This window comes from Brachyhypopomus gauderio, chromosome 14 (assembly GCF_052324685.1).
Source record: "Brachyhypopomus gauderio isolate BG-103 chromosome 14, BGAUD_0.2, whole genome shotgun sequence".
In the NCBI taxonomy this organism is placed as follows: Eukaryota; Metazoa; Chordata; class Actinopteri; order Gymnotiformes; family Hypopomidae; genus Brachyhypopomus; species Brachyhypopomus gauderio.
This window is the reverse complement of record NC_135224.1, coordinates 8,490,210-8,500,209: the sequence shown is the minus strand read 5'-3', so window position 1 is coordinate 8,500,209 and position 10,000 is coordinate 8,490,210. Positions and strand designations below refer to the sequence as shown.

At 44.6% G+C, this 10,000-nt stretch overlaps 2 protein-coding genes across 4 annotated transcripts in view; both read right to left on the bottom strand.

Annotated features, from left to right (window-relative positions):
• Positions 1-2,779, bottom strand: part of slc7a7 (solute carrier family 7 member 7) — a 9,479-nt gene extending 6,700 nt beyond the window's left edge. The window contains exons 1-3 of one of the 3 annotated variants that reach the window (XM_076972223.1): positions 2,643-2,779; positions 2,006-2,279; positions 58-679 (exon numbers count right to left, since the gene is read on the bottom strand). In XM_076972223.1, the coding sequence (XP_076828338.1) occupies positions 58-553 (496 nt within the window). In that variant the 5' untranslated portion in view covers positions 554-679; positions 2,006-2,279; positions 2,643-2,779. Of the gene's footprint in view, positions 1-57; positions 680-1,786; positions 1,929-2,005; positions 2,280-2,600 lie in introns of those variants that run through there. The other 2 variants (XM_076972222.1, XM_076972224.1) reach the window with 2 other exon arrangements.
• A 3,398-nt stretch (positions 2,780-6,177) lies between these two features.
• LOC143474693 (uncharacterized) overlaps positions 6,178-10,000 on the bottom strand; it is a 7,019-nt gene continuing 3,196 nt past the window's right edge. The window contains exons 2-3 of the mRNA XM_076972221.1: positions 7,708-10,000; positions 6,178-7,563 (exon numbers count right to left, since the gene is read on the bottom strand). The exon at positions 7,708-10,000 is cut by the window's right edge and continues 1,033 nt beyond it. Of these exons, the coding sequence (XP_076828336.1) occupies positions 7,321-7,563; positions 7,708-10,000 (2,536 nt within the window). The 3' untranslated portion in view covers positions 6,178-7,320. The remainder of the gene's footprint in view (positions 7,564-7,707) is intronic.

Here is a 10,000-nt window from a genome sequence, read left to right as displayed (position 1 = left end):
CATAACAAGCAGACGGACACAGACACCCGTGCATACGCATACCGCGTGTTTACTCACATATGCAGGCTGCAGCCAGCAGGCGGTTGGCCGCATAGGGGGCGATACAGGTGGGGAAAATGGGCTGCATCATGTAGTTGGAAAAGGTGATGGCTATCACGGCCTGACTGGTGGGCTCGATGATGAGGAGCGAGGTCCACAGACGGATGAAGGCCAGGAAACCTCCAAAGGCCTCCAGGATGTAGGCGTAACTGGCGCCAGACTTAGTGATGGTGGTCCCCAGCTCGGCATAGCAGAGCGCCCCGAACACCGAGAACACCCCACCGATGGTCCACACTACCAAGGACAGGCCGTAGGAGGCGCTGTACATCAGCACACCCTTGGGAGAAACAAAGATGCCCGAGCCAATCATGTTCCCCACGATAAGGCAGATGCCGTTGACTAGGGATATCTCCTTCTTCAGCTTCATTGACTCTTGAGAACCGCTTGTCTTCAGGTAGCCATTGGTCGCCTCTGGGGAGGACTCTTGTGTAGGGGCAGGAGTGTAGGTGGCCATTTTTGCAGGGGACTGGTGAAAAGGGGGATTGGTGGGATGCCGATTGGACCAGTCGCCGTCAGTCACTTTCAGAGAGTTCAAAAATTTTCGGAAAGTATATCCAAGTTAGTCGTGTTATGGTAACATCTGAAGAAGAGAGAATTTTTTAGAAATATTGCTTATTAGGAAAGCAAGGAACACATACTTGTGTACACAAAATATAACCCTTAATAGTTACTGTGTTAATCTTAAAATTCACTCATGGATAAGCAGGCAAACTTATTTGGCCTTGCTGATGGCTATTACTGAGCCATTAGTGACCAAAGTAAATGGTTTGTTTTAACAGTGAGTCAACAGACAGGCTCAGTCAATGAGATGCTGAACAGAAGAGAGAAAAACATCAAGTCTAGTTGTCATTTGAACTGACTCCATCACACAGAGCTGAAGGCTCAGACTGCATCCCGAGGGTTGAACCATAAGTCATCAGGTTCATCAGCCTTCTTGTAAAATTGCTTGTCACTGGTTCTCTTTTTCTCTTGCACACATACACAGCAAACAGAAAAGACAGACTCTTTGGAAAAGTTCACTTCATGTGTTCCCCACAGTTCACAGTTGTGGTAATAAGACACAAATGACATGCAATAAAACTCCATTAAAATTGACATATTGTTAATTAAAGCCCCAATACCATATAAATGGGCAGTAATATGTCCTCAAAATGTAATGTTCTAATACAATAAAAAGCAGGGGGTGGAGTGAGGTCAATTAACTGAATAGGTGGACCATTAATACAGACTTGGTTGAACTTTGTTAGGGTAGATGCTGACAATGTGTTCCTATACAGTTCATGCATCATGTGGTTGGCATGACACTGCAAAGTAAGCATCATGAAGGAAGGTGGAAATAATATAATAATGATAAATGTATTCAAGCTGTGCAAGTTATCCACTATAAGAAAGAAAGAAAGAAAGAAAGAAAGAAAGAAAGAAAGAAAGAAAGAAAGAAAGAAAGAAAGAAAGAAAGAGGGAAGACCTGCATGTGGTGATAAAAGGTGAGAACTGTTTTTTTTCCAGAGATCTTAAAGACCTGAGCGTGAGGTCAAGGTCCACCCAATGAAGATAAGCCCACGTAGCAGCGGCTATAAAATAAATGACTTTAGGTTCCACTCTCAAAAGGGTTTGCTGTGGAGCACGTTGCTTTAATCACAGTTTGATTAAAAAATTAATAGATAAATTAATTAATTAATAATCTTACCAGGAACAGAGAGCGTGGAATATTTGCTTAGACGAGTTTACACTATCATTTGACATGTTTCACTGTAAATCTTTGCATTCTTGTAGCCCTAATATTGCTATCCAGAAATACTTGCTACAATATCGCTGAAACGTAGAAATGTCAGTTTCCACTTCCCTCGTTTATTTATGATTTAATTTAGCAGGTTATGAATGCGTTATGCGGTAGGTTATCGCCTACCTTTCTCAGGTGAATAATGATCCGGTGGTCTTCTTTCTACTTGTTTTTCTCGTTTGCTGAGAATATTAATAGAATTCTAATAACCATTTTAATATTTTGTTACAAACGATGGATCCAGCCGTCTTCTTTCTCTAGAGCGCTCTTTAGTTCCTGTAAATACTGTCGTGTTATCCTGCTGTCCTTTCTCTCCACGGCTGTCAAGCTGCTGACTCTAAGGTGAAGCCTCCGGTCTGATCAGCTGTTACACTTCTGTTCTGTTTCCATGTGGAGTCCTCTAAAAGCAGGCGAGAGGGTGGGAACATATCGTGAGATTAATATCACAAGCGCTCTCTCTCACTCTCTCTCCCTCCCTCCCTCCCTCTCTCTCTCTCTCTCTCTCTCTCTCTCTCTCTCTCTCACACACACACACACACACACACACACACACACACACACACACACACACACACACACGCTCGCAGGCACGCACCCATTGTTATAAAACCGTTTAGATACTTATAGATATATTTAAAATATTTCAATAAATCTTCAAATGTCTGTGTGTGGACAACTTAAATGATAATAATAGTTATTAATTTTATCTAAGTAGACTGACTTGCTGGGCAAAGTTCATTTCTGCCAGCCAGTAGAACCGAACCTTCGATTAATTGTATCAAGCGTTAACGCTGCGTGAAGAGTTACTGTCGTGCTCCGCTCTTCCTCTCCCTCGCCCTCGGCTGACAAGCTGCTGACTCTAAGGTGACGTCCCCTGAAGTCTGATCAGCTGTTACACTTCTGTTTTGCTTTTGTGTGGAGTCCTCTAAAAAGCAGGCGAGAGGGTGGGAACATATCGTGAGTCTAATATCACACGCTATCTCTCTCTCTCTCTCTCTCTCTCTCTCTCTCTCTCTCTCTCTCTCTCTCTCTCTCTCACACACACACACACACACACACACACACACACACACACACACACACACAAACATACGCACACGCACCAATATATGGTATTCTTACATAACCTTATTTTAATAACGTTTAAATAAAAATATTTTAACAACATATGTTTAATATTTAAAGTGCTGGCCACTTACACTCACCGGCCTCCTTACCAAAGTAAAACCTTTTCTGAACCATAATGACCTTGAAAAAGCAATCCATGCCTTTGTTAGTTCACATGTGGATTACTGCAATTCACTGTACATTGGACTAAGTCAAGCATCGCTCCATCACCTGCAACCAGTGGCGGAGCCAAAGGGGGGGGGGGGGGGGGGGGCAGGGGTGGCAATTGCCACCCCCAACAGAGCCCTTGCCACCCCTACTGCCACCCCACTGGAAATGGTAATTTTAAGAGAAAATATGTGTTTCCTTTCGTTCATCATTTGTATATGGACCCCTCTGATAAAGCCTTGCTCACCCTTTGGCCACCCCTTGAAAACAAGTCTAGCTCCACCACTGCCTACAACTGGTTCAGAATGCAGCTGCCCGGTTTCTTACCAACACTCGCAAGCACAATCATATTATTCCTGTTCTTTACTCTCTTCACTGGCTCCCAGTAAAATTTTGAATTCAGTTAAAAATCCTGTTGTTTGTTTTCTGTGCAGTCCACGGACTTGCACCTGCCTACATATGTGACACTTTAACGTTACATCAGCCTGGCAGAGATTTTCGTTCAGGTGGTCAATATCTACTGGAGGTACCACGGTCTAGGTGTGAGGAGTGGGGTGATAGGTCTTTCGCGGTAGCAGGTCCTAAATTGTGCTTTGCCTACTGTTCTACGTTCCATCACTGAGCTACCAATATTTAAAGCCAAACTTAAAACACATTTATTTAGAATGGCTTTCTACATCTAATTATTTGCAAATTGTATCATTACCAACTGCACACAGACGAAATCATTAAGATCATACTAATTTATTGTTGATTCCATTGTGTACAGTGCTTTGGTCAACTTTGGTTGTGTAAGGTGCTATATAAATGAATGATGATTGACTGATGATAAAGGGATGGACATGGTCAGCAACAATACTCAGGTAGGCTGTGGCATTGACACGATGCTGAATTGGTATTAATCTCCCACACCATTGCACCATCACCACCAGCCTGAACCGTTGATACAAGACAGGATGGATCCTTGCTTTCATATTGCTGATGCCAAATTCTGACCCTACCATCCGAACCAATTTTGGTGAGTCTGTTTGAATTGTAGCCTCGGTTTCCTGTTCTTGACTGACAGGAGTGGCACCTCAAGGTTCGATGTGTTGTGCGTTCTGAGATGCTCTTCTGCATGTCTCAGTGGTAATGATTGGTTATTTGAGTTACTGTTGCCGTTCTATCAGCTTCAACCAGTCTGGCCATTCTCCTTTGACCTCTGGCATCAACAAGGCATTTGGGCCATAGAACTGCCACTCACTGGATATTGTCTGGCACCAACAACCACGCCAAGTCACTTAAATCACGTTTCTTCACCATTCTGATGCTCAGTTTGAACTGCAACAGATTATCTTGGCCATGTTCACATGTCTAAATGCATTGAGTCCATGCCATGTGATTGGCTGAATCGACATTCGTGTTAATGAGCAGTTGGATAGGTGTACCTAATAAAGTGGCCAGTGAGTGTATATAATAATAAACTATACATTTTACATTAATACAATTTTAGTTTTTACATGTAGGCTGCCAAGTTGGGTAAAGTCGTAGTTCTGAAACATTATTACCCACTAATAAAACTGAACCTTCTATACATTGTAGTAACAGTTGCAACTGTTGCTGCAGTTATTGTGGCGTTAAGAGTCTAATTAGTAAAGGACATGTGGCTTTTAATAGCTGAACTGAATCAGTCAGTGTTCGAGTTTAGTTCAGACACATTATTTATGGTTTGATATCAGAGATTTAAATACCCAGCAATCCAACATTTTACTAGTCACTCAAAACCCCTCAAAAATCTGCATTCTCGTTGTGAAGGTCCCAAGAGTACACCTGTGCCTCCCTCTAGTGGATCAATACTGTTACTACAGATTCCTGCTTTTGTGAATTCATCGGTCTTCTTTTCTGCAGTGGTATGCACTGTTCTAATAATTCACAGGCTAATTTTTTACTTTTTATAGTCAATTTGATTTCTTTAGCAAAATAGTAATAGAAAACATTTAAAATTTAGATCTGATGGCAACTATATGCAGATCTAGTCTTGAAGTGACATTCCATTAGGGTTGCCTAACCCTATTATCATAACTTACAATGTTAGGTGACAAAAGAGCACAAAAATCATTTTTTTACTTAGTATAAGGTTTTGTTGCTTGCTTTTATTGTTTGTGCTGAGTGAAATGCATTTGTCTGTCCTATATTTTTGATTGAGACATGTCTAATGTCGCGTCCTGAAAGTGTGTGGACAAACTTCTAACACATGCCTTTTTCTCGGTCCATTGTCCCTCTCCCTCTCAACCTCAACATTCTTCTCCTTGGTTACCAGTTGTCATGGTTTCAAGAGCTCTGCAGAGGCAGGATTAGGAGCCATTTTGGGGACAGCTGGCTGGGTTGGTCCCCACCGTCCCCCCCGTCCCGCTCAGAGACGTTTGGGGTGGGAGTGGGGGGTGGTGGGGGTGGCATCATTGTGCAAGGATTAGAGCTTCCTGTGTGTCAGTCCCATTACATAGGGAGGGGTGGAGGATGGAGAGAGACTGAAAGAAGGGGAATGAAAGAGAAAATGAAAGAGGGAGCATATGAAAGCGAGCATGACACACAGAGAGGGTGTTGGAGAGTAGGGAGTGGGTAGGGGTGGGGGGGGGACTACAGCTGCACACTCAATCACTCTGCACAAGTTCACACAAACACACTCACACACAGACACACATTATCGTGAAACACACAGCATACACCCATCAACATGTACACGGTAGATCTGGTGAAGCAAGGCATATGAAAGGAAAGAGACTCTGAAAGGGGACAAAAAGTAGACAAAAGATCTGATTCAGATGTACAAAGAACCAAGGCTGAAAGCATACAAGCACAGAGAAATATAGGGTGCAAATCACAATCCAGCCAAAAGAATGACCGTTATGGGTATGAATTCTGGATTGAATAAAAATGAAGTATATGGTTTTTAAGTATATTGCTTTTAATACAGAACCCTTTCTGTTTGTTACACGTTGACACTGGTATACTCCAACAATGAACAATGTTAGGCTCACATTCACACCTTTGCACAAAAAAAAAAAAAACACGTGACACGACCATTTACCTGAATGAATTGACAATCATTCAGTTTTTATTCCTCCCCTTAAAACAAAGTAGGAGCAGATTTCAAATCACAACAGCGAGGGGGACAACATAACCCAAAAAAAGCATACAACGCTAAAGACAATTCAGTGCAATGCACCGATAAAGGGCACCATTCTTCCTGAATATCTGAGGAAAGAAACGATCAGGCAACACGCAATATCCGGGCAAAATAGCCAACAAAAGCTATAGACCCTTTGAGTATCCTAGTCAGGTACTTTGTAATGATAACTAGGAATTAACAGGTCCATTAGAAAAGAGTTAAGCTCTGTAAGTCAATGAAAACAGGGTGCTGGTACATAGGTCAAGTACTGTTATCTCCAAGCACTGCCTAGAAATACTTCAAACGTGCTCATACTTAGTTATTCATAGTTTCTGTCAATTGCAAGTGTAATCAAGTGGTAAACACCAGCTTCAGATTCAGTGGGACTGTAGCACAGGGACAACATCAACACTGCAGAGAAGTCTGGGGAAGGATGAGAGTGTTTCAAGTTCAGTTCAATAAATGAAAATATTTACAGGGCAGCTACTTTGAGTATTTTCCAGAAAGTACAGCAGCATGGTGACTACAGCGAAAATTTTAAAGAAACATGAAATAGTAAAGAAACATGAAATAGTGGAATTTACACTTGTCAGCTGCTGATTGGCTGACTAGTTTTTGTATGATGAGCTTTTTAAAGCCATCACATTTTGGGTTATTTCCTTATCTTTAATTTGTCAACACTTTGCTCATGTTGGTAAAGTATCTACTGGGAAAAAAACAGAGTCACTCTCATACTTAGAGAATTGTCATTTTGCTTTCCAGATTCTATGATGTACCACATTTGAAACACATACATCTAGGATCTGAAGATCCTGATATCTGATGTCAAGGACTTGCTGGGTTTACATCAACTTTTCATTGTCTTCAAAGAAAGGCACTAACATTACAATGTTAACAGAGTAACTACAATTCTACAATATCACAGAGTTTAGACTACACCTAACACCAAAATAGTAAAAAAAGTCCCATTTAAAAAAACAAACATTACCATGATGTGTTCTTTTACAATCACTTTAGTTCAGGACCTCTCCTCGGGTTCCCCCTCTCCACTCGAACCAGTAGGAGCCAGTGGAACATCTGCTGAGGATGGTTTGTCTGAACTCTTCTCCAGTGCATTTCCAGGAGCTTCTTGCAGGTTGCCTCGTGCTTGACGAGGACTTGACTCCACAGCATCTTTGAAATTCCCATCTGAGGACTGCAGGGCAGAGGTTGAAGCATTTGCCCCATTGCCCACTGCTCCACTGTGGACTTTCATGTGACCCTGTACACACACACACAGACACACACACATCATTATTTCAGGTCCTAACATGAGAATATAACAGGAGAATTTACATAATTGGAGTGCCTTATGACTCAAGCATTGAACAAATCATGTGATGGCAAATGAACACATTTTCCTTACCTTCAGTCCACTGCGGCTGGCGTATTCTTTCCCACATTGTGTACAGCTGTAGGGTTTCTCAAGGCGCTGAGGATGAGGAGGAAGAACCGACATATCTGGCTGGGTTACTGCAGTCTCCCCTTCATCCTTAACTTGACTCCCAAGATTCACATCTGCTTGTGTGTTAACCCCTTCCTTCATCTTGGTCTCCTGAGTATCCCGTGGTTTCATTTTTCCATCCTCCTCCTCGTCCTCTGGAGCTCCATTAATGGCTGCTAAGGTCACGCATTCACTTCTGATACCTGGGGGAAAGTCGTCCTCTTTAGATTCAGGATCCAGCCTAGTTGCGTTCATGGGTTTCTGAGAACCTCCGAGTTCTGGCTTGATTTGAAGGGATGGGCTCGTGGGTGGTGTGAGCGCTGGTGAAATATTAAGACCTGCAGAATCTGGGCTGGCTTTTAGGCCACTGACTACAGAAGGGTGAGATCCCGTGAGACCTCTGCTGCTAGGCTGAGAGTCCTGGAGAATGGTCCTGGTACAGAGGGATAATGGAGTGTTCTCATCATCCTCCCTGGCCCCATTTACTACAGCACTGGTCTGAGACCTGATGTGATGGGCTTTGATAGCATTAAGGGCATAAACACTAACAATATTGGGGTGAGTATCATTGTCAGCAACATCCTTTAGAGGAGAGGAGTTAGCAAGTGGGCCGTCTGAGGAACTAGTGCGGTCTTGCTTCTCTGTGGTTGCATCAGTGATTAGAGTCGGGCTAGTGCCAGGTGTGTCGGAAGGATCTTGATCAGACTCCACTGTTTGGTCTGCATCAGGTAATATGGGATTCCTAGAACCAGTGATTGACTGTAGTGCGCTAGTTGTAGAGGACGAAACAGTAGTACTCATATTAAGAGGAAGGCACTGGATGGTCTTAGACATGGCTATATTACCAATTTGACCAGTGTCTTCCTCTGGCCCCAAATCTTCATTCCCCTCTGGAGGCAGCTGGCCTCCCAGATGCATCCGAATGTGATGCTGCAGCACAACGGCATTAGTGAATTTACGCTGGCAGAGTGGACAGGAATTCTGGGTACGGGCGTTTGGTGGCCGTGCTCTGTGGGTGGCCAGATGAGCCCTCAGACTACCTTTCGTGGAAAACGAGCGACCACAAAGTTTGCAGGGGAAGGGACGCTCACCCAGGTGTGTGGCCTGATGGAGACGCAATGCCCTGGGACAACTAAGCACGCGTAGGCATACACCACATTGGTTTGGGGCCAGAGAGGGGAGTGAGGGGATTGAACCTGCGATGGTCTGGGCGTTCAGCTCACTGCCAGGGTTGGGGTTTAGGCCCAAGGCAGCCATCATCTCCCTCCTGTATGCTGAAATTGTATTAGCGCTGGAGGTGGTGGAGACATCATTGGCCTGGGTGCTGCCGTTAGTGTGGTCCTCGGGGAGAGTTTTTGATGGAGACTGCTTTTCTAGTTTCTGTGCCAGTCTCTGAAGCTTGGAGGTCTCGGAGGTAGAAGATGAAGAACATGGAGAGGAGGAGGAGGCAGAAGAGGTCGGTGGTTTGGGGTAAGGGGAGAACGGAAAGGTGAGCTGTGGGTGAGGGGAGGGAAGGTGAGGGGGGCGAAGAAGAGCTAGGCCAGGATGGTGGGGAGAGGGACCTGTGGGAAAGAGGATCTTGGGGAGGTGAGCTAGTTGGGAGTATGGAGAACTAGGATGTAGGGTGGAGTGTGGAGGTGTGTTCTCGTCAAATCGCTGCTGCTTGGCACCCTTGAACTGGCCTGTCATCGCAGAGGAAGATGAGGAGGTGGTGGACGCAGAGGAGGCCTGTACGCTGGCTGAAGCGGAGGCCACCGCAGCAGCAGAAACGCGATTGAGCTGCAGTAGAGAGTGAGCAGTGGACAACAGTGCCAGATCTACACTGGGCGGCAAGGGCAGAGTGGAAGGAGACAGGCGAGAAGACGACCCAGACAGGAAACCTAGAGCCAGGCCATCAGGCACTCCCACACCCGCTTTAATCCCAAAAGGCTCTTCATCTTCTGCACGACGCTTCCTGCGTCTCTGAGCTGCCCCGGACCCAGACCCCGATTGGCTCTGTTCTGACAGGGCAGGTGGGAGAAGCGAAAGTGAAAGCTCTGGGTTCTGCTCGCGATGACGTAAGAAGTGGGCCTTGAGATTCCCACGTGTAGTGAAACGGCTGAGGCAGACAGGACACTGATATGGCCTTTCACCTGTGTGGGATCTCAGGTGGATCTGTAAGGAAGAGTCGCTGCTCAGAACTTTCCCACAAAAACGACAAACATGCTGCTGGCGA